General features: G+C 49.3%; 3 protein-coding genes across 6 annotated transcripts in view; 2 read left to right on the top strand and 1 right to left on the bottom strand.

Moving 5' to 3' along the window:
• The first annotated feature begins 27 nt into the window (after positions 1-27).
• On the top strand, positions 28-9,970 carry DPH7 (diphthamide biosynthesis 7). Its single transcript, XM_080356190.1, has 9 exons — positions 28-261; positions 581-717; positions 1,113-1,200; positions 2,295-2,389; positions 4,361-4,527; positions 5,657-5,729; positions 6,523-6,588; positions 6,766-6,938; positions 7,964-9,970. Exons 1-9 carry the CDS (start codon positions 124-126, stop codon positions 8,572-8,574), a joined length of 1,548 nt encoding a protein of 515 aa, XP_080212316.1. The 5' UTR covers positions 28-123; the 3' UTR covers positions 8,575-9,970.
• A 1,294-nt stretch (positions 9,971-11,264) lies between these two features.
• On the bottom strand, positions 11,265-12,464 carry MRPL41 (mitochondrial ribosomal protein L41). Its single transcript, XM_080355688.1, has one exon. It carries the CDS (start codon positions 12,348-12,350, stop codon positions 11,943-11,945), a length of 408 nt encoding a protein of 135 aa, XP_080211814.1. The 5' UTR covers positions 12,351-12,464; the 3' UTR covers positions 11,265-11,942.
• Positions 12,465-12,632: 168 nt separating this feature from the next.
• The window catches only part of PNPLA7 (patatin like domain 7, lysophospholipase), a 125,152-nt gene continuing 114,772 nt past the window's right edge, over positions 12,633-23,012 (top strand). For 3 of the 4 annotated variants that reach the window (XM_080356186.1, XM_080356188.1, XM_080356189.1), the window contains exons 1-8: positions 12,633-12,697; positions 13,340-13,397; positions 16,238-16,303; positions 16,719-16,806; positions 17,401-17,483; positions 21,092-21,180; positions 21,262-21,402; positions 22,653-22,812. In XM_080356186.1, the coding sequence (XP_080212312.1) occupies positions 13,365-13,397; positions 16,238-16,303; positions 16,719-16,806; positions 17,401-17,483; positions 21,092-21,180; positions 21,262-21,402; positions 22,653-22,812 (660 nt within the window). In that variant the 5' untranslated portion in view covers positions 12,633-12,697; positions 13,340-13,364. Of the gene's footprint in view, positions 12,698-13,266; positions 13,398-16,237; positions 16,304-16,718; positions 16,807-17,400; positions 17,484-21,091; positions 21,181-21,261; positions 21,403-22,652; positions 22,813-23,012 lie in introns of those variants that run through there. The other variant, XM_080356187.1, reaches the window with a different exon arrangement.

A 23,012-nucleotide genomic window follows, 5' to 3' on the forward strand; every position in this document is an offset into this window, starting at 1 on the left:
CACCGCCCAGCGCTCCGGGGCCGGGCAGCACCGCCCCTGACCGGGAAGTGAACGGGCGGCGATTCCGCTGCGCGGCGGCGCGCCCGGAGCCGCGGGGCTCGGCATGGGCCCGGCCTGACGGACATGGCGGCGCCGAGCCGGACGCGGACGCTGCAGGTGGTGGACACGGAGTTCAGCGCGGACGCGGTGGAGTGGTGCCCGGTGGAGGGCTGGCACAGCATCCTGGCCTGCGGCACCTACCACCTGCGCCCGCCCGCCCCGGTGAGCCCGCCCGCCCGCCGCGCGCTCCCGCTGCCCCCGGGCCGCCGCAGGCACCGCGTTTCCCGGGGGTGCCGGGGCCGCTGTCCCCCCGCGGGGCCGTGCCCGGCCCAGCCGCGTTTACCGCAGCCCGTGGGTTTCCCGTGAGCGTGGGTGACTCCGAGCGACCTGCGGCCGCTTTAACCCCTCAAGGGAAACACTTGGAAAGCGGGAGCCCTCACCCCGCTCCTCCCGGCGGGCACCGCACGGTCGGGTGGGGGAAGGTCTGAGGGAGGCAGAAAAGCTGCTAAACTTACTCTTTTCGTCTCGGTTTTTGCCGCAGACCGACTCCCGCGGGAGCAGCGGGGCCTGCGACCGCACCGGGCGCCTCTACCTGTATCACTACAACGAGGAGCAGCCCTACATCCCGCTGAGCGAGATCCAGCGCATCGACACGGCCGCCATCCTGGACATCAAATGGTAACGCTGGCCTGGGGTCCTGCCTTTTTTGGCTGTTGATATGGCAAAACCAGTAATATTTATTGACTAAAGCGTCCCTGGCTTCTTGGAGGGAGGTGTTCTCCAGTTTGCTTCAGCAAGCAAAGGCTGCGCTCATTTCTGATGTGCTTTTCTGCTTATTTATGAACAACTGGTCAGACACCGTGGACCTCTTGTTTATATAGTAATATATAGATTTCCCCTGTATATAATCTCCTCCGTGTAGGCTTGTGAAAACTTGAGGAGCCTTAGATTTTCTTAATGAGGTTTTTATGAAGTATCGTCTTGTGCATCCTGGAATAAAAGTGCTGACTTTCCTCTCCTCCTTAAACACCAGCAAGATGGACATTCGAGACTTGTTCAACTTGATGTTTTAGGTGCCATGTTCCTGTTGCAGAACACCCCATGGTTGGCGTTGCAAATTCGACGGGCGCCGTGGAGTTTTTCCAGCTGACGGGGAGCGAGGTAGGTGGCTGTGGGAGCTGCATTTAGCCCGGATTTGTTAGCAACATTCAGAGGCTCGTAGGAGAGCTGTATGGTTTCCATGGCTTCCTCGGTATGCTCGGCTTTCTAAACACTTCTTTTGTCTTCTGATAATGTTTCTCATGAGCCCCACAAATCTGTTTGTGGCACTAAGGGGACTCTGCCCACTCGCGGAGTGCGGGAGATGGGGGACATGAGGGGCACAGAAGCAAAGCCTGGAAACTGTCACTTGACAGTGTGGACTAGTTGGTGAACGTGGCAGAAAGCACAAAGTTGTTAAAAAGGGGAATAATTTTGGAGAAGGGCGGCTCTTGGCTGGTGAGAGAAGGGAGTGATGAGCCATCACTGTAGGGAATTCAGCAGTCAGGTCCTCATGTCACTGAAAGGAAGCGAAATATAAGGGGGTTTGGTGGGAGATGGGAAGGCGGGGATCCTGTGCGTGCACGTTTGCTTTGCTGGAGCTAAGGAATTGTACGTTTCTGTGGGACGCTTCATCTCTCCTTTAGTGGGGGACCCTAATATGCTCTGTGGAAAACAGCTGCTGTGGAGTCAGCAGTACCTGGGGTGTTACACACCCGTTTTTTTCCGCTGAGGGTCCCTCGTCAGGAGGCACCAGCTCTGTGCTGTACTTTGCAAAGAAATCATTGATTTTAGAGGAATTTCTGGGACCTGTGCCTGCGCCTCTGCAGCGGGAAGCCGAGGGAAGAGGGGTCAGCAGCAACTGAAACAGAACTGAGGGGGGGCAAAGGGAGGCTGGTGTGATTCAACAGCAGCGGGTGGGATGTTCGTGGAGTAACTGAGCTTGTGTCCGAATGCAGAAGATGGAAAGAGTAAGTTTGGCAGGTGAAATGTGCAAAAAGCAAACAGACAGATAGAAAAAAGTAATGCAAATGGAAATGGAATATGAAGAACATTCAAGTCATAGAACTTGCACAAGTAATTTTGAAAAACGTGAGCAGGGAGACTGCCAGTCGGGTCTGAGCTGAAGATGAAGTCCCAGCAGAAAAATCCTCCCGTTCTGCCCCTCCCTGCCGCTGCTCTTCCCAGCCTTAACCCCTGCCTTTTCTTTCCAGTAGAAGAAGAGCTGCACGTTGGAGCCGTGCTTCAGGGCCCAGCTCGGCGCACAGCGCCTGGCCTTGTCTCTGGACTGGTCCACAGGACGGGAGCAATGGTGAGGATGGGAGAGAAAGGTGTCGGAGGTTGGTGTGTGTGTGACAGTTTGCAGCCGTAAGTTGAGGACTTTGATGAGTGAACTTTTGGTGGCTTTTTGTGGTTTCGGAGTTTTCGTGGTCACAGCTGTCTCCCTGCACCTTCTCTAGAAGTTGCTGTTGCCAGAGCAAGGGTGACAAAGGGGCAATATGTCTTCTGTTGCTTTTGCTTAAAGGAAGGACCAGAATAGGATGCAGATGGATCCGCTGGTTCCAATTCTGCTCTTAGAATGGGTGAAATTTTAGTGTGAAGTTCCACGTAAAAACGGCTAAAATAGCACATGTAGGCAGTTTAAACATGGGTCAGTGAGAACTGGGAGATAACTGGGTTGGAAGCAGCTCCTTCCTCTCTCAACTGCTCATATGTTTGATTCAGAAATGGTGTCACTGAATGCAATAACATCAGTTAGCTGTACCTTGGAAGAGGTAGGGTATATGTTTTCTGTATGTTAAGTGCACAGATGCCTTTGGTGGGAGGCTGGAAACTGAGGGGATCAGGTAGTTGTGTGCTTAATGCTGTAGGGCATTAAGAGCAACAAGCCTGGGGAAGGGACTTGAGCACAAGCCCTATGGGGAGAGGCTGAGGGAGCTGGGCTTGTTCAGTCTGGAGAAGAGGAGGCTTAGGGGTGAGCTCAGCACTCTCTAGAACTACCTGAAGGGCAGTTATAGCCAGGGGGGGATTGGGCTCTTCTCCCAGGCATCAGCAATAGGACAAGGGGCCATGGGCTTCAACTCTGCCAGGGGAAATCGAGGCTGGAGATTAGAAAGCAATTCTGTGCAGAGAGAGTGGTCAGGCATTGGAATGGCTGCCCAGGGAGGTGCTGGAGTCACCAGCCCTGGAGGTTTTGAAACTGAGACTGGACATGGCACTTAGTGCCATGATCTAGTCAATGGACTGGAGTTGGACCAAGGGTTGGACTGGATGATCTCTGAGGTCTCTTCCAACCCAGTCCATTCTGTGATTCTGTAGGGCAAATATTTAATAGCTTTTGCTAATTAAAAGCTGTTTCTGTGCATGCTTTTTAAATGAATAAGTAGAATTCCAACTTACACTTGATTCTTCCTTAAATTCTTCCCTTATTCTCTGACCTTGAGATAAATGATCATTGCCATGATGAAAAGGCATTTTAAAGCCTGCCGCTGTTGTCACTTGAGAGACAAATAACCCCTTCTAGAAGCTGAATGTGCAGCCTTCACATCTCCTGTGGGGAAGTTTGGGAGATTCAGTTCGGTTCAGTAGCCATCATACAGTGTAGAGGTGGAAAGAAGCCCCGAGCCACCAAATCAGTAGCTACAATTGCAGGTAACCAAACAGAAGGTACCTGGTTAATGTCAGGGATTGTCAGAACATCTGTGCACTGTGAGCTGCAAAACCTTTGCCAGTGCTCCAAGAACATTGTGTCCAGAAACCGCGGCTGTGCTGGAAGGGTCAGGATCAGCCGGCACCTCCGAGGCTGTGACAGCAGGGAAATAAAACATCTCTTCGTACTCCAGAAGAGGGAAGAGGCTCTGAAAGGTGCTTGTCAGCCTCACTGGGAGAAATCCAACTCTTCTTCACCTGGAATTTGTTTATTGATTTAATATCGGGTGTGTGAGCGGTCAGGTTATGCACCTAGGAGAAGAAAAGCCCCAAGGCTGTTGTTGTATCCCTCACATGTGTGAGTGGTTTGCTGCCCCTGCGAGATCAGGGAATGGGGATCATTAATGTAGGTGATTTGGAGATGATGGGCTGGGCTGAAGCTAAAAAGAACGGAATAGGCGTGTGCATTCCTTCCACTGTCCTGCTGGCTTCTCTGAGCGTTTAGTTGAATCAAACATATACAGTATTACGTTACGTTATCTGTCTCTACTTTGGTAGCTGTTTTTTTACTCTAACAGCTTCTTAGGACACAGGTTTCAGTAATTTCTAATGTTTTCTCTGTCTTCCACTGCAGCGGATGTCCTTTGAGAGTGATCAGCAGTGATTCAGAGGGGAAGCTGAATCTTTTCTCCATAGATGAATCTGCTCCTTCCGTCCATGTCCTGAATCAGTGGGAAGCTCACAAATTTGAGGCCTGGATCGCTGCTTTTAATTACTGGGACACCAATATTGTGTATTCAGGTCTGTAAGGGCTGGGAATCTCATTTTGGGGTGTCAGGGAGGGGGCACCGTGTTTAGGGGTGTGTGTTCCTTGGGATTTTACTTTCCAGGGTTGGATGCTGCTTGGATCACACTTCTTGAAAGAGCTGGGGCCTCTGCTAGAGACAAAAGGCTTCTTGATTGCAGAAAGTGGTTGGAATTAATGAGGAGAAGCTGTGCCTTTTAAGCTACTTTGGCTGGCTATTGGCAACAAAGTTTGCAAAAGGGAGCCAGGGAGTTTCTAGAGTCCAGTCTTTTTATCTTCTTTTTTGCTTAGCAAAGTGAGGGTATCGCTAACGCCCGTCTCTTCTGCGGTGACGAGTGCTGTGAGGGTGGCGTTTGGCGTGGCTGTGAAATGTGAGATCCCAGGGCTGAAATGCGTCAGCTCGGCGTTAACTGCATTGCCTCGGTGCACTGTGCCGGCCGCTTGGCTGATGTTTGGGGAGAATCATAGAATCATTTTGGTTGGAAGAGACCCTTAAGGTCGTTGAGTCCAACTGTTAATCTCACATTGTCAGGTCCACGTCTAACCCCTATCCCATGTCCCATGCATCTTTTGACCCCTCCAGGGATGGTGACTCCAGCACTGCCCTGGGCAGCCTGTTCCAATGCCCCACAGCCCTTTGGGGAAGAAATTGTTCCCACATCCAACCTCAACCTCCCCTGGCGCAACTTGAGGCCGTTTCCTCTGCTCCTGGCGCTTGTTCCTGGGGAGCAGAGCCCGACCCCCCTGGCTCCAAGCTCCTTTCAGGCAGGTCAGAGATCAGAAGGTCTCCCCTCAGCTCCTGTTCTCCAGCTGAACCCCCCAGGTCCCTCAGCCGCTCCATCACACTTGTGCTCCAGCCCCTCACCAGCTCCGTTCCCTTCTCTCCACTCGCTCCAGCACCTCAAGGCCTTTCTTGGCATGAGGGCCCCAAAACTGACCCCAGGATTAGAGGTTTGGCCTCCCCAGTGCCCAGCACAGGGATGGTCAGGCCACAGCAGTGCTCGGACCAGCCAGGACACTGGTGGCCGCCTTGGCCACGAGGGCACACACTGGCTCAGCTTCATCCGCTGGCACCAACACCCCCAGGTCCTTTTCCACTGGGTAACAGCGTGTGTCTTTGTGCAGGAGGAGATGACAACCTGCTGAAGGGCTGGGACACCCGCTGCCGGCCAGAGGCTCCCATCTTCACCAGCAAGAGGTGAGTGTGTCTGCAGCTGGACCCAACAGCTGCTGCGTGGGAACATATGGTGCTACAGTGGCCCTTGCTAAGCCAGAGATGTGCAGTGACAGTGGGGTCCTGTTTCTGCCTCCTTTGGAGAACGGAGACATCTATCAGTTGTTTTTTTTTCCATCAAGACAACTTCAGGTTGAAACTTTCTTTTCTGTGTCCTTCAACTTAATAAACCAATAGCTCACTTCCACTCATGAAGATGGTGGTAGCTTCTTCCTAAAAGAAAGGTACAGATTTACACTTTTATTTTGGGAATTTCTGTGTGTGTTAAATTTGTTTATCTTATTTATCTCTTGTTTTTTAGAAAATATTCTCCACTCTTCACTCATTTGGAGTAACGGTCTCTTTTTTTTTTTCTGGTGGCATAACATGTCTTTTAAAATATGATTAAAACAATGTGCACAACTCTCCAGTGAAATTGTGTATTTAACCTTAAAATACACTGGGGATTATTGCTATGGAAATATTCATGTTGGGAGTAAAGTCTCCTGGGAATGAAGTTATTGTGCTGAAATTCTTAAGGGCTCTGAACAGCAGTTTATGGTACAACTAGAAAATATTTTTGCTAACTGAGTGGGTCAAAGGCTGTTGGACCGATTGATGGGACTCTGCCTGTGTATTTCACTGGACTGAAGTTTGAATTAACCTCTCTCTCCTTTCCGGAGACACCTTGATGCAGTAATTTGGACCTAAAATCCACGGTGTTCAAGGAAGACTCCCTTCTCAAGTCTTACACTGCGCTCTCTTCCCTCTCTTGCAGGCATTCAATGGGAGTGTGCAGCATTCAGTGCAGTCCCCACCGGGAGAATCTTCTGGCCACTGGCAGGTAAGTCCCTTCTGGCTGCTCTTCACTAATGTGACCAACACTAACGTGCTACGGTGCGATCTCTTCAGAAATTCACTGCGGTGAGGAGCACGCGATCTCGCCTTATTTTCTTCTGTGCTTGTTGCGCTGAATCAGCTTTGCTGCCGGTCCTCATGTGTATTTGTGATGTGTCTCCAGCTACGATGAGCACGTGCTGCTGTGGGACACCAGGAACATGAAGCAGCCGCTGGCAGACACCCACGTGGAAGGTGGGGTTTGGAGGCTGAAGTGGCACCCGACCTGTGATTTCGTGCTGCTCGCAGCCTGCATGCAGAGCGGGTTCAAAATCCTGGACTGCCGCGGAAGCATGGGTGAGTGTTTGGAGGAACAGAGATGCTCTTGTGCTGCTCTGCTGCCCCCAGGTTAATGGGGAAACTCCATCTCTGGGCTTTCCGGAAAGATCTGGATGTTGTTCATAGCCGTAGACTTGGATTCCAACCTGAGGTGACTTGCAGCGTATCCTCACCGTTGGCCTGACGGGTTGTGCAAAGACACTGGCATTGCTCATGTGTAAATCTCTCGAAACTCCTTTCCATGGGCAGAAAGCCTGTTTGTGTTGGTGTGAAGGCCTCGCCTGCTGACGTGATTGTTCTGGTTTGTAGTCATGGTGGTTCAAAGAGGTTCTTCCAAATGTCAGGTGATGCTTCACTGTCAGCAGAAGTTCCTGACCCGCTGGTGAATTTGTTATTGCCTCGGAAAAAAGTGCCGTGCAGTCTGGTTAATCTAGAATAACATGAATAAGCCTTCCATGTGAATCAGAAGGTATTTAGGTGATTAAAAGCTGTTTGCATTTACATTACAAATACAGTTTTGCACAAACTGGTTGCCTTCCTGGGTTTCTCCAGGCCTTGGGCAGATGCACAGCTTGCGAAATGAGGATGACATTTCTCCTTTGTAGGGAAGGGAGGAACTTGATGTCCATTTAATATCAGAGCAAGTGTTTGACTCTGAAAGCTCATGGGAAGAACCCATCTATGATTTATGGATAACCAGAGGCTGGCCTGGCAGTCTCAGCAGTTGTATTTCTGAGGGGATCACTGTGTGATCTATCTTGTCTTTCTTGTGCCTTTTTATGTATTTGGAATAATGAGGCTCTTAAACCTCGTGCCCACGAAACCCTCTTGTCCTGTCTGCTCACTGAACTGGGGAAAATCAGGGCTGAAAAACTCTCAGGGTAGGCAGCACCTTGAATGCTTAATTGTTGTGGAGAAGGAAATAGCCTGAGAACTCCTCCCGTAGGACGTGGCCAACACTGGAATGGCTTTGTGCAGTCTGCAGCAAACCACAATTTGATTTCTGATCGTTTCATATGTATATATATTCTTTTTTCTTTAAGCGGAAAACATGGAGGAATGTATCATCCTGTCATCCTATGTCTTGCACAATTCCTTGGCCTACGGGGCTGACTGGTCCAGGCTGTGTCCGAGGGATTCCTGGACTGCAGCGCAGGACTCGGCTGCTGCGTGTCCGTCTGCGGAGGAGCTCGGGGGAAGATCAGACGGAGGCGACGAGAGACTGAATTTGCAGGTCCAAAACCTGAAGATAATTTATGAGTCTCCTACAGCTACTTTTGATGTAATATTGGATGAGGAGAGCGAAGGCCCTGCCCTGCCACTCAAAGCAGAGGGGGGCCCTAAGCTGTCCGGGGATCCTGACCGGGTTGGGAGCCCTGACTTAAAGGGGAGTTTAGGTTTGGTTGGGGGCCCAGAGCGAGGGGGAGATCCCGAGTCAGGCAGCAGATCTGACTCAGGAGCGAAGAGACCCAGCGGGACGGGCCTGGACAGAAGCGGTGATTCAGCCAGGTCTCTAGACCACCCGAAAGAAATGAGCATCGTAGCAACTTGTTCTTTTTATGACAATATCCTCCATGTCTGGAAGTGGGAGATGAGCCTGGTGACCCCTGCGGGGACGCCAAGTTCTAGATCTCCATCGGGAAAAAACAACTGAAGGTTTGCATTGACCAGGAGAACTGTGCTGAGAGTGAGAGCTGAGCTTGGGCTCTGATTTCTGCTGGGCTTTTTCCATTTTACTATTGAGCTTGTGAGCCTTTTAAGGCCAATCCTGATGGAATTACTGGTGGTTCATTTCCAAGGATAAGAAAAGCCTTTGCTTTGAGGAGCGTGGTCAAGCACAGATGCTTTTATTTAGTTTTCCCTTAACGTATTAGTTCAAAGTGGGAGAGCTTTCCTGGCAAAGGTTGCTGCTTTTTACTTTGCATTTCAATCCCTTCAAGGCTGGTTTGCATTTGTACAATCAATCTGTTAAGCCCATTCTCCTGTTTCCATCACAAACCAAACCTGTCTGTGCTGCTGCATGTAGACAAAGTACACCACGTGTAGAACGTGATCTGAAGTTTCCCTGTCTCGGAAAAGCCCATGAGTAGAGGCGTAGCTGCACGTGTAGCTTGTGGTGTGATGTGTAAACTAGTGTGTGCCTTGAGAAGATGCTCAAAGACAGTCCGGCTACTGACGTTGTACTTGTAGGGGTCTTCAGTAGAGAGAAATTATATTTTTAGGAGGAAATCCAGACGTGAGCAGTGCGACAGGCAGCAGTTTGGCGATGGGGAGCATTGCTCTGAGCAGGGCATTTCTTGGAGGGTTCTGGTGTCTCTGCACAGCCAAATTTTACATCAGCCTCATCACCTGGTTGCAATCTCACGTTTTCACTCCCCAAGCCAAGCACAGCCTGGTGTAGCATAAATAGCGCAGTGACCCCGCCGCATTTTACTGCCAGACTTAACCCCCTTGTCCCCTGGTGCCCAGCTCATGTTTTCTGCTCTCCACAGTGACACATCATGTAGGTCCAAAGTCAAAATCTTTCCGTTTTTTTAAAGGTAAACAGCTTTAAGATCAAAACCTCCAAAAAGTACAGGCAGCGTTTGCTGACGTCTTTTAAGTTCAAAGCAAGTTAAGTACAGAAACCAAACTCTTAACAACATTGCCCTGACTACCTCCAGGAATGGCTGCAGAATTTCTCATGGTCGCTCCATTAGATTTCTTTTTCCACTGTGAAATACCAGCAAACCCCTGTTTCTGGAATGCTTTCTCTATTATCTTCCTAGAAACAAAAATACAGCTTAAACTAGGTAAGTAATTTTTAGCCTGTGTGGATTTTCCTTGAGGGTCCTAAAGAATTAATTGCCTGGAGGGAAAGAAACACCAGCAACAGGTATCTGTGTGTAACAGTGCTGCAGCTCAAACGAGGTACAGCTGATAAGAATTTTACTGCTCTGAAACTCCTTTTTCAAGGGTGAATGTGTATTTTAGAAAACATCCTTGAGTGCTGTTACATGAAGATTCATACTAGTAGTGTGAACAAGAGCTTTTGTTAAAAAAATAAAACAAAAACCACCCTATTTTTGGATGTTTCTAAAATAAAATCAAGATAAATGATTCACTTTGGTTGGTATGATTTTTAGTCCGTGTGAGGACCTTCTGCCTTGTCCTGTGACGGCCAGTCCCTGAGGGCGTTTGGTGGCGAATGTGGACAATCTGGTTCCCTCACACCTCAGTGAGAGCACCGAGGGTGTATCCCTGCAGGGACACGGCTTTTAGCCGTGACTCAGTCTTAAAAGCTTGTAAAGCTGTTTTATTGCATTGCGGGATAAAGAGCCTGAGGTGAGTGAAGCCGAGAGGTGTCACAGAACTTGACCAGACTGGGACACTTAATGTGTGACATTAGTCCTTGCTATGCCCTGAGAAATGAGGAGTGTCCAGTGAACCTCTGTCCTCGTTCAAGCAGCTTCTTCAATGCTGGGCTGGTATCAGCACCAAAGGCTACAGGACCTGCTGGTCCCCAGCCTCACGTTCTGTTGCCCACCACTCCAGCCACCTGCGAAGGGCTGTCCCCAAGAAAGCGGCACCTCTGAAAGAACAGGCAAGGCACCACCTCAACCACATCTGCATAAATATTATGCTGGTGAGCTGAAAAATGCAGGTCAGGCTTAATTAGAAGAACTGCAGCTTCCCTTCCACCCCACTGCAGATGTGGTTCTTGAACCCTCTGTGCCCAAGCGTGCTCACAACTTTGGTTACTTGGGGCTCTAGTGCTGCATCCCCAGCTGCCATCACAGCCCCATCCAGCCCCGAAAAGTGGTATTTATATATTTTTTTAAATACCACTTTAAGGACTCATTTGTCAGTCTTCAACACAGACTGGATGCTCACTGAGAACAAAGTAAACATGCTTTCTTTCTCCAAAAGTGAACATTTTAATTGTGATTTAATTCCCTAATGCCTGAACTTTTAAGTACTTTGTATTTAGAAAACCTCATGGAAGTCCCCGAGTACCTCCAGGGAGGGCTGCACTCTCCCCACACAGAAGAATCAAAGTCTCAAAGACCCAGCACTTGGGTGTCAAAGAAAACATGTTCTTTCTGACAGCTTAAAAAATAAATGAGAGTAAATAAATGTAGGAGTACTTACATTTATACAGGCCTAAAATTACATTTGGCCCTTTGAAGGCAACTGCGAGGCTGATGCGGGCCCCAGTGAAAATGAGTTTGACACCCCCTGACTTAAACCATTTAGAATTTAGCAGTTTCTACTTTAAACAGTTGCACACAACTGTCCATGTAAATGTCACTTGTATCCATTTTATTCGGTGAACAGCAAGACACTGCTCTTTAATAAATATCCCAAAGTAACAACTCTTGAGATATGTTTCAAATTTAAACCCTAACCTTGCAACTTCAAGTAGCTGCCCTGCTAAGGCACAGACATTAGATGCACCTGGTAACTGTATCCTGATTTACTCTAAAAGAAAGAGAAGCTTTAAGGCTTGGGGAAGTCAGGAAAAATCATGGCATTTAATATAACAACAGTTCTCAGAGAGTTTAGGGTATAGACTTGACTTTGCCCATTGTAGGTCTCACTCCTGGGTCAGTGGAACACTTAGCTGGAGCTGGGGGTGAATCCATCCATGTGTCCCCTCTTTGGCCACTGCTGCCCCTCGGGCTGCCCTGTCAGTGCCCTGTCCCCACAGCCGGGGAACCCTGGACCGTCCTGAGCAGGGCAGACCCGTCCTCTCGCTCCTGCAGGGCAGGAATTTCTTCCCAGAAGGACAAAATGATGTTTCAGCCGCCTGGAGAGAAACTGCCGCCTGTTAATTATCAGCGTCTGATCAAACAGCTCTTGTCTGAGAGCAGGACGCCCACACGCTTACACAACCACACACAAATAACACTTCCCTTAGCCGGGGATGAAACATTAACCGCCAATTTAAACCAGACATTGCAGAAAGACCAAGAGGAAGGGTTTGCTTTTAATAGCCAGTGACAGTCTCTCACACCAGGGCGATGCTCTTCCCACGATGCTCTACCGCACGTAGTTCTTGGGGAAGAGCTGGAAGAGCTTCCCGTCCTGCGTGGGCTCGAAGCCGTACTTCTCCAGGTTGCCGGGCTCGAACGTCCCATCCTTCACGTCCGTCTCGATGCGCGGAGCCACCACCTCGCTGAAGAGCTGCTTGGCCGTCATGGGCGCCTCGGAGCCCTCGGGGGCGCGGTACGAGACGTAGGGCTTGAGCTTGAAGCCCTCCAGGTTGGGGACGATGAACTGCGGCACCATCTCCCTGAGGAGGATGAACTTCCTGCCGGCCGTCAGCACCCCCAGCTTCTTGGCGCCCCGGCCCTTGTTGTGGCTCCGCGGGCCGCGCTTGCTGGTGAACGGGGACATGCGGTCGGCGCCGCGCACCAGCCCGCGGGCCAGCGCGGTGAGCAGCCCCATGGCGGGCACCGGGGGGTCAGCGAAACCACGGCCGAGCCCCGCTCCGGTACCGGCCGCGCCGAGCCGCCTTCACCTCAGCGCGCCACCGCCTCCGCACACGGCAACACCGCCCGCTCCCATTGGCCGAAACGCACCAGCCAATCCGCAGCGCCTATCCTAACCTGCGAAGGACGCGGGCCATTCGGCGCGGGGGTGGGGGCTTTCCTCACCAATCAGCAGCAGGGAGCCCGCGGAGTGGGCGGGAGCTGTCCCTCCCCCTGGGCGGGCAGGGTCTTCCCGCCGCGACTGTCGCCCCCGGTGGTGACCTTTGACCTCGGCGGCGGCGGTTCGGGGTGCGGCGGCGGCAGGTGAGGGGACCCGACCCGGCCCGGGTGCCCGGGGCTCGGCAGCGCCCGTAACGGCAGCTCGGGAGGTGCCGGTGCCCCGTGGCCCGGCCGGGAGGTTGTTTTTTATTTTGATTTGCGTCCGCGCTCCGTGATTTACGTTAACGGGGAGCGCCGGGGGCTCCGCCCGCTGCGGCGGCAGCACGGCCGGGACGAGCCGGGCTGGGCTGACCCGCTGCCGGGGCTGCGGCTCCGTGCTGTGCCCGGCGAGGTGTCGGTGAAGCGTCCCCGTGTCGGTGAATGTCAGTGAGGTGTCGCCGTGTCCCGGACTCGGCACCGGGAGCTGCGGGTCCCTTGGAGCAAAGGGAACGCGGGGCCAGTGTGTGCGAGGCGGCGGCTCCGGGGCTCCCGGCGGTTCCCTCTCCGGGGGAGCTGAGACTCAGCCGGGAGCTTCGGCCGCTCTGGTGTCTCTGGTGCCTTTGCCGGATTCTGCTCCTCAACACACAGCGACAATGCGCTGATAAATAAGGTTTTCCCCTTGAATGGTCTGTTTCTGCCAGATTTGAATGGCAGTTCTGGTTTGCTTTGCGTTGCAAAGTTAAAAACACTTTACATTAGGAAGTGCAGTCGTCTGCCAACTCAGCCGTCTCTTTTTGTTCTCCTTAGTTTTGCTCCTGATGTACCGCCAGCCATGGATAAAGAAAGCAACAGCACCAGCCTCGAGGTATGGGATGCTTTGTTATTATTTTTGGACATATTTATTTCCCCCGTATTTCCAGAAGCTGAAAGCTCCTGTGCCTAATTTGATAACATTTAGGTAATGTCTTTAGATACAGTGATGCTTTGAAAAAATCTTTCTTGATAAGACACTTATCCTCCCAAAAGATTTAAGAATGGTCCCATTTTTTCATGTGTGTCTGTTTTTATTCATGTTCTAAGGTGTTAAAATGTTATGATTTAAGTACCTGTTTCTTCAACGATACAGTTTTAGCCTAAAAGATGGAAGAATTGCACGATTCTCTGGCAGCTTCTTGTGTTCTGTTCTTAATCATAAATAGAAAAATTAGTCCAACAAGGCTCGTGGTGTTTTTCATTGTAACAAAATACAAGGCCCATAGGAAATAGTTCTATATAATATGTAATGTTATGTATAATAGGGTAGGAAATAGTTCTTCTCACAACTGAAAAACACGTACAGCCTACTTGTATGTGGTTAAAATTTTGTGATAATCCTGTATCTACACTCAAAACATCGGCATGTGAGCCTGTGTGCTGAGGAGCTACAGGGAAGTCTGATGTCCTGTTTGAGTCCTTGGTTTCGGGGCAGATAAGGGTTCCCACCCCTCCCTGCCTGGTGTTTGTCTCACTGTTTGCCTTTCGTTTGTTAAACTCGCAGCAGAGCTGCTCGTTCTGTGCTTGGTGCTCTGGACGGGCGGGAGTGTTTGTGCAGCTGTATATTTCTGTTAATTACTATTAATGCTCATTTTCTTAACGGAATTTCGGCATCATTAGAAAAAGCGGACAAATGCTATTTATGCTGATATAATACATAACCTTAGCGTGTCACTGCTCCGTTTTCGAATGAAGCGAGGCTCTTTTTGGGATTGTTCCAGGTGAGTTTTGCCTCCAGGAGTTGTTCAAAGCCCTGTAAGGTGCGTGTGAGCTCCTCAGAGAGCTCCTGCAGGTTTGGGGTGTCCCGTGGTGACGTCGTGGTGATGTCACACCCGTCCCAGGTGCTGTGATGTAACAAGGACTGTGTAGGCGTTTGAAGCATCTCTGGGCTTGCAGCCCCTGTGCTGCTTCCCCTGCTTTTCCACAAGGATTCTACTTGAAAAGTTGCACCGCATAGGATGTGGGACGCATATCATGTTTTCATCAGTGTTTTTGAGAAACCCCGCAGCAACCTTGCAGTTTTTCGTTGAGGTTTGAGATTCTTTTTTTCCCCTCGTTGTTTTTCAGTATCAAGGCGGGAGGGCTGGGTCTGTGCATCTGTTTGTTTTGTGGACTAGATGATCTTTTGAGGTCCCTTCCAATCCCTAACACTCTGTGGTTCTGTGATTCTGTGATGTGTTTCTTCCCCTCATGTCACAGCAATGTGACTGTCAGTTGGCAACGACTGTTTTTGCTGTTATTTGAGATCATACTGGCCTGAACAGTGGCAGAACTGTTTAAGTCCCTTACAGTGTCAAGGGGAAATAAATTAAGTGACCACAATAGACTTACATGGAGAATCACAGAATCCCAGAATGTCAGGGGTTAAGGGACCTGGAAAGCTCATCCAGTGCAATCCCCCCATGGAGCAGGAACACCCAGATGAGGTTACACAGGAAGGTGTCCAGGCGGGTTGGAATGTCTGCACAGAAGGAGACTCCACAACCCCCTGGGCAGCCTGGGCCAGGCTCTGCCACCCTCACCGGGAACAAGTTGTTTCTCATATTTAAGTGGAACCTTTTGTGTTCCATTTTGAACCCATTGCCCCTTGTCCTGTCACTGGTTGTCACCAGCAGAGCCTGGCTCCATCCTCCTGACACTCCCCCTTTCCATATTGATCCCCATGAATGAGTCCCCCCTCAGTGTCCTCTTGTCCAGCTCCAGAGCCCCAGCTCCCTCAGCCTTTCCTCACACGGGAGATGCTCCACTCCCTTCAGCATCTTGGTGGCTGCGCTGGACTCTCTGCAGCAGTTCCCTGTCCTGCTGGAACTGAGGGGCCACAACTGGACACAAGATTCCAGGTGTGGTCTCCCCAGGGCAGAGCAGAGGGGCAGGAGAACCTCTGTATTTTGCCAAAATGTATTTGTTGCTAACAATTTTTCAACTTATTTTTCCTCAAATTCTTGTGACTTGTCACTACAATCCCCCTAATAACAGTCTGATTATAACAGTGATAGAGTTAGTTTGACTAACATTGGGAAGGTAAATTGTCGATGTGCTGCGTTAAAGCAGCCGAAGAAGACAACGCAAGGGCCGCGATCCCTTTGTGCTGAATGCCCAGTCAGGAGTTCGATTTGCTCTGTAGAACTGGAACAAACTCTGTGAGTGACCGAAGGCAAAAACTGGGACCAGAACTGCGTGTAGTACTTCAGATTCAAGTACTTGTGAGGCTCAAGACTTACAGGGGGATGCATCTGGCCTTGGACTTGGTTTGTTTTCTCCTTGTTTCTAGTATCACTTCACCATTTGACCCTGTTTTAGGACTATTTAGGAATCCTGACACCATAGAACTCCACTAATGACCCCTCTCCACTGGTTGTCTGCTGTTTGCAAAGCTGAAAGATGCTGGCAAATACAATCAAGTTCACAGAATCACAGAATCGACTGGGTTGGAAAAGACCTCAGAGGTCATTGAATCCAACCTTTGGTCCAACTCTAGTCTGTTTACTAGATTATGGCACTAAGTGCCATGTCCAGTCTCAGTTTAAAAACCTCCAGGGCCGGCGAGTCCAGCACCTCCCTGGGCAGCCATTCCAATGTTGTGTTTTGTGTGCCAGACCAGGCGCCGAGATGTTTTTATTGAGACTTTTTCCCAGTTGCGGGAAACTAATTTCCCCTTTGTTTTGGCGCTAGACTGTGCTACCAGCGAGCGGAACAGCCATTCTGCAGTTTGTGGAAGACAGAATACAGACCACTATGGTAACGTACAGCTCCAAACAGCCGGGTGAATGACTGTGTGTGTATGTAAATAGTGTGGAGCTTCTCAGGAGCTCTAGGAATCACAGTCAAAGTCTGAGTGTGTGTTTCTTTGTCACTGTGTATGAGGCAGGAATGAACGCCTGTTATTTCACCCAATGTACATTGAGGTGATCAGCTCGCAGCGGGGGAAAAACGCTGAATATTTTGCATGTGAACTTATGAGTGAGACACTGATGTAGTTTAAACTAAAACTTTTTGCGTATGTGATGTTTTAATTAAAAACTAAATATTTATGAATGTGCTTGACTTTTAGACTTCTTACTGACCTAAGTGTTCTTTAGCCCTCCAAACAGTGCTTAAAAATCTCCAAGTGTAGAAGCCGCTGACTTCTTTCCTCCCTGAATTCCTCCCACAGCTGACCGGAATTGCCATTGGAGCTGCGGTTGCGTTGCTCCTCATAGCGATTGTCGTGTTTGTCGTTTACAGACGAGTGAAACGATCCAGTAAGTACCCACCAACTAGGTGTGTTTTAAAAGTTTCTCAGTTACCTCTGTATTTTTGTAGCAACAAGCGGTAGCTTCTGTGCCGGTTTGTACCGATTGCTCGCTGCAAAGCTGGTGGTTCTTGCAGGAAAACAGCTTTGAAAGGCTGAAGAACTTGGTTAATTCACTTACCCATGTATGAGCGGAGGATTCACAACTGTCACGTGCAGGACGCTGCAGGTTTTATTTCTCTATGACGGCTGTAGTATAGCTGGCATGCAAAGAATTTCAACCCTGCTGCAATTTCACCATTACAATAATGAGAAACAGGTGAATCAGAGGTTTCCTTGGTGAGATTAAATCCTTATATCTGTTTAGAGCCATTTAATCTCTCTGGTGATTAGGCAGAGCCTCCAGCCAGCTCTTCCCTAGTCTGACGTGGCTGACCAGAGCTGGATAATGAAGTGTCTTGTGTTCGTTTCAATTCCAAACTTTGGCCACAGGAGCTTGCAGCTCCGCAGGCGGGAACCACAGCTGCTCTGGAGCCCGTGCTCCGTTTTCTTTCCGTTAGCGCAGAGCTGCTGTGGTTTCTGACGGGATGCTCCTCTTTTTCAGAACAACTCCAGCCACACGTGCCTCAGTACCGATTCCGCAAGCGAGACAAAGTGATGTTCTACGGGCGGAAGATCATGAGGAAGGTGAGGGGATCTGGTGCGGTGGGAGGGAAGATTAAAATCCACTTTGGGAGGTCTTGTGAACTTCACTTGCTTAGCCTGGCCCAGGGCCTTCAATTTCACTGGAATTTTGGGAATGTTTCAGAGCTCCTGGAATTCTGTCTGAATTGCCGATGGAACAGCAAAAACTTCTCTTTCTGGCCCAGCCTTACCTCTTTCAGCAATATTTGCAGACACTGAGGGTAGGAGTAAATCTGACTCCTCTATGGAGTTGATTTTTCTTTTTTAATATATATCTCTGTAGTAATCTCTCTTAGTGTTGAGGATTATATTCAAGATATTCATTACCTCAGGATTGTCCCTTTCAGATGGTGACCACCAGTACTGCCTTCCCACTGGAATCTGGCACCTTCTTTCCTGTGTGAGTCTGTCTGTGAACCAGACACTCATGTTTGCTTTTCTACAGTCTGTGAAGAGCACCAAGCACTTCAGCATACGCGCCCTTGTTTTCTTGTTATCAATTGCAAATCGGACTTGTCAAACAGTCTCATTAGAGAGTGTTCGAGAGGGTTTTATCCCAAGATCGAGCTCTGTGCCTTGGGTTGTCACAAGGAATGCCACCTCCGCACTCAGGTTCCCATCCTGGTGTTGTTCCTGTCCTGTTACTCTGAAAGGTCTTCTCAAGAATTTTCCATCAGTCGTGAACCTGTTTCTGCATCAGTTGGTTAAATCACACAGATGCCAGAATGTCAGGGGTTGAAGGGCCCTGGAAAGCTCATCCAGTGCAATCCCCCCATGGAGCAGGAACACCCAGATGAGGTTACACAGGAAGGTGTCCAGGCGGGTTGGAATGTCTGCAGAGAAGGAGACTCCACAACCCCCCTGGGCAGCCTGGGCCAGGCTCTGCCACCCTCACCGGGAACAAGTTGCTTCTCATATTGAAGTGGAACCTCCTGTGTTCCAGTTTGCACCCATTGCCCTTTGTCCTGTCACTGGTTGTCACCAGCAGAGCCTGGCTCCATCCTCCTGACACTCCCCCTTAATATATATATGTAAACATTAATGAGGTCACCCCTCATTCTCCTCTTGTCCAGCTCCAGAGCCCCAGCTCCCTCAGCCTTTCCTCACACAGGAGATGCTCCACTCCCTCATAAGGGAGATTGCTCCACAATCCTTTGAGTCTATGGCTGGTTGATATTTAGTTCAGTTTTTTTGTTTATTTATTTTTTGCTTTTGTCTTTGCAAGTGGCTTTTCTTGGGAAATTACAAGAAGGCTCAAGGAAATCTGCAGGCAGACATTTTCTTCAATGTATGAGGTTACTCTCAGTAGGCGTGTTCATCACTGACTGCCTGGATTTAACTGAGGAGCTTCATCTTCCTGTCTTTCTCCTCAAAATACACACTTCCCTTGAAGTTCCTTTGTGTATGCAGCATGTGAGATTGGTTTTTTATTTCTGACTGCACCATCACAGTCAATAGAACTTATTTTCTCAGAGGTGCCGTGAGTGCCTGTGCTGGCACAGAGGTTTTGTGTTGGGTTTTGGTACAAGCTTGTGCAAGAGGTCCTGGAGGTCGAGGTGATTTCCTTACTCAACGCTTCCCACACCAGTATCTGTGCAGCAACTGCTTGGAGCTCTGTGCACAGGTTTAGTATGTATGATGCTCTTGATAAAGTCTGACTTTGGAAAGCTGCCTCTTACTCAAGCCAGAACTCTGACCTGTTTTTAGAGTAACAAATGGTTAGGGCTTGCTTGTAGTCACTTGTTGAGTGAATAATGGTAAATACAAATGGTTGGTGAAGGAAAAAAAGCTATTTTGACACTGGTAAGTGGTCCCTGCCCACTGCCCTGGAGAGGCAGAGCCAGGGTGCAGGTCCAGCAGGCTCCCCAGACTGGGGAAGCAGGATTGAGGCTGCATCTGGAATCTTGTGTCCAGTTGTGGCCCCTCAGTTCCAGCAGGACAGGGAACTGCTGGAGAGAGTCCAGCGCAGCCACCAAGATGCTGCAGGGAGTGGAGCATCTCCCGTGTGAGGAAAGGCTGAGGGAGCTGGGGCTCTGGAGCTGGACAAGAGGACACTGAGGGGGGACTCATTCCTGGGGATCAATATGGAAAGAGGCAGTGTCGAGAGGATGGAGCCAGGCTCTTCTGGTGACAACCAGTGACAGGACAAGGGGCAATGGGTACAAACTGGAACACAGGAGGTTCCACTTCAATATGAGAAACAACTTGTTCCTGGTGAGGGTGGCAGAGCCTGGCCCAGGCTGCCCAGGGAGGTTGTGGAGTCTCCTTCTGTGCAGACATTCCAACCCGCCTGGACACCTTCCTGTGTAACCTCATCTGGGTGTTCCTGCTCCATGGGGGGATTGCACTGGATGAGCTTTCCAGGGCCCTTAACCCCTGGCATTCTGGGATTCTGTGATTGGAACTGATCTCTTTTGGGGTCACTGGCAGAGCAGGGGATGTCCTGGCCATGGGACAACCTGCTGGAATCCAGCTGTGCACTCACGGTGCCAGGGCACCGAAAACAACATCTGTAGAGAAATAAGGTGCAGGCAAGTGAACTTGCTTTGTTGGTCACTGTGTGCTGAGGAGCACACGCTTCCTGCTGCGAGCTGCCGCAGCCTCCTGCTCACACACTGCTCAGCCTCACCCAGGTGAGTTCAAATGCTTGGACTTAATAATCAGACACTGTGCTGGTTTTAAAGTTCAGTTGTGGGGCTGTGTCTCATTGTGGAGGGAGATTACTCGCTGAACCTTACTCCTGTATTGTGGATCAGCCTTGGCTAAAAAAGCCTCCAGTGAAAGCAAGTTGTGTGTGTTGCCAGCAACTTTGTAATCGTAATATTCTTTAACACAGGTGTTCATACGTAACATAAGTAAAGAATGCTTAGAGTTCCATGTACTAAGATAATTTCAGGTGATTTTTCTTTGGAATTTTAGACTTTGCTTTTATTCCTGAGTAAGACATAGAATGTTACAAACTAACTGCTGTTGCTTGTACTTTAAAGTACCAAGATTTTACTCCCTAAAAGAGAAAAGTAATTGAGTCTCCAAACTAAAGGTTTGTTTTGTTTTTGGAGAGAGAAACTTTTCCCTGGGGTTCAGCTCCCTGAGAAGCAAACGGAGAACTATAACGTTTGGAAAGTAACTAAAAGGTGTTTTTTCGGCCTTGCAGTTGTTGCATTTGTCCAGGAGGCGGCATGTAGTACCTGTTAGAAGCAAGTGGGAGCCTTGCTGGCGTGTGGGGAGTTTGCCGCCAGCTCAGGAATGAACACAGCGCTTGTTTGCCAGCAGCACAGGCTGGAGCTGTGAATGTGGCTGCTCTGCCTGCTCTGCAGGGTTTCTGAGCGAGAACTGTATAGCTGGGGGTTTTTCCCTCTACCATCCAGTACCACTGTGGCAGTAGCTTAATAAAATCCAAGTATACTCCTTTTGCTTTCTAGAAAGAATGTGATCCCTGAATAGATCGTTCCAGTCCTCCAAGGTCTCGTACAAGCGCTTTTCTGCTCACCGTCTGGTGACTTGGTAGATGAGTTGGAGCCTTTGCAGGGTTGGAAGTGGTGGATTGGGGTTTGGTTTTTAGTTTGGTTTGGGTTTTAGTAAATGCCTTTGTTTTTGTGATTTCCTTCTAGGTTACAACCCTTCCGAACACTCTGGTTGGGAACACGGTGCCTCGCCAAAGGATGCGGAAACGGACCAAAGTTTTATCGTTGGCCAAAAGGTACTTGGGCTTTTGGGAAGGCGAAAATTAACACCATGGAGCCTGGTTCCTGAACTCTCCACCTTCTGTTTTATTTTGTAGAATTCTGCGTATTAAGAAAGAAAGTCCAACTCTGCAGCCCAGAGAACCACCTCCCTCCTTGCTAGAGGCAGATCTGACCGAATTTGATGTCAAGAATTCCCATTTGCCATCAGAAGTCTTGTACATGCTTAAAAATGTCAGGTAATGCGAAATGGAGAGATAAGTTTGGGGTTTGCATTTGGTGGATGTTCAAGTGATCTAAATATTTAGCAGTTTGTGTCAAGCCTTAAAGTTTGTCTCTGCATGGTCAGACTCGTTAAGCAGTTGACTGAGTGTTCGTATGGGAAAGGATACATGACTTCTAATTTTCTAGAAACATTAAGAAAACAGCTGAGGACATGTATTAGTGGCCTAATTTGGGGCATAATGATAATGAAGCTTTTTTGACATGAACAGATTTCTCTTAGTATGTTTTAAGTTCCCTTTAGAATGCCAGACAATTTTTGATACAGAAAGGCATCATCATTTGGAAATGCTAATTGGATACCGTATTGGCAGCTTTCTAAACTGCAGAATTCTTTATTTCTCTGGCTAAGAAGGTTGCAAACAGAATCAAAGGCAACCCTCACAGCCCTGGGGGGATTGCGGGAGGGTCTTTGTGCCCGTTCAGTCCAGTGTTTGTATCGGTGCAGCAAAGTGAATGCCATCTCCAGACCTGTAATTTTGGTTTTGTTTGCCTATGTTCATTTTACTCCCAGTTCTGACATAATTTAGTCCTGAAGGTCACACGTACTGCAGTAAAACTGCTATTTAAATCATCTGAACTTTCTGCTGTGGAATTATGATCTCCTGTGACTAATTGATGTTGCAGCAGGATTTGATTGATTGATGCTGTTAAATGTGAGGGAGTGGAGCCGTACAAAGGGCCCTTTGGTGCTGTGCACGGAATGATCAGCTTTAAGATGCATATTTCTCTCTGCATGGTAGTGACCGACTAGTTCCAGTATTGCAGGGTCCAGGTGCACATTATCTGCAATATTCCAGGTTACGAATTCATGCAGATGACAGGGATTTTTCCCTTTGTTTTCAGTACTTTTCATGTGTTCTGGTTGCACAGACAGGGTGGCTATGCTAAAAGGGTCACTTTTTTTCCTGCAATGTGTGAATCTATTGCAGGTTTTTATATTTCTTCCCTTTCAAAAGCCATGAGGAAGACTGGATATATGTCTTTCAGAGCCTGGTGCTGCTCGGAGCGCTGCTCAAAAAGGACCTCCAGTCTTTACAGTTTTCAGCATTTCACAGGGCTCTTGCCCTTCTGCACGGGGGAATTCTGTCCTGCCTTGCTGCTGGGGTTTCTCTGCTGTTTGTGCCTGGGGGCTTTGCTAATTTAGGGAGGATTTTCCAAGGACAGTGGCAATTTTAGGCTTCCCTTTGTGTTTTCTTCCCTGCAGGGTCCTTGGCCACTTTGAGAAACCTCTTTTCCTGGAGCTGTGCAAGCACATGTTCTTTGTGCAGTTGCACGAAGGTGAATACATCATCCGGCCCGGGCAGCTGGACAACAGCATCTACGTGGTGCAGGACGGCAGGCTGGAAGTCTGCATCCAGGAGAGCGTAAGAATAAACCCAACTGTGCTTCTTTTCCCTTATGAGGAAAGGCTGAGGGAGCTGGGGTTTTTTATTTTGGAGAAGAGTAGACTGAGGGGTGACCTCATTAATGTTTATAAATATGTAAAGGGTGAGTGTCAGGAGGATGGAGCCAGGCTCTTCTTGGTGACAACCAGTGACAGGACAAGGGGTAATGGGTTCAAACT

This window comes from Nesoenas mayeri, assembly GCF_963082525.1.
Source record: "Nesoenas mayeri genome assembly, chromosome: 18".
NCBI classification, from domain to species: domain Eukaryota; kingdom Metazoa; phylum Chordata; class Aves; order Columbiformes; family Columbidae; genus Nesoenas; species Nesoenas mayeri.

Excerpts from the sequence above, each read along its gene's own strand:
- DPH7 (XM_080356190.1), top strand. The coding sequence starts at position 124 with ATGGCGGCGCCGAGCCGGACGCGGACGCTGCAGGTGGTGGACACGGAG. Across the intron at positions 718-1,112 it reads GCCATCCTGGACATCAAATG|GTGCCATGTTCCTGTTGCAG; the intron begins GTAACGCTGGCC and ends TTGATGTTTTAG. Across the intron at positions 1,201-2,294 it reads TCCAGCTGACGGGGAGCGAG|AAGAAGAGCTGCACGTTGGA; the intron begins GTAGGTGGCTGT and ends TCTTTCCAGTAG.
- MRPL41 (XM_080355688.1), bottom strand. The coding sequence starts at position 12,350 with ATGGGGCTGCTCACCGCGCTGGCCCGCGGGCTGGTGCGCGGCGCCGAC.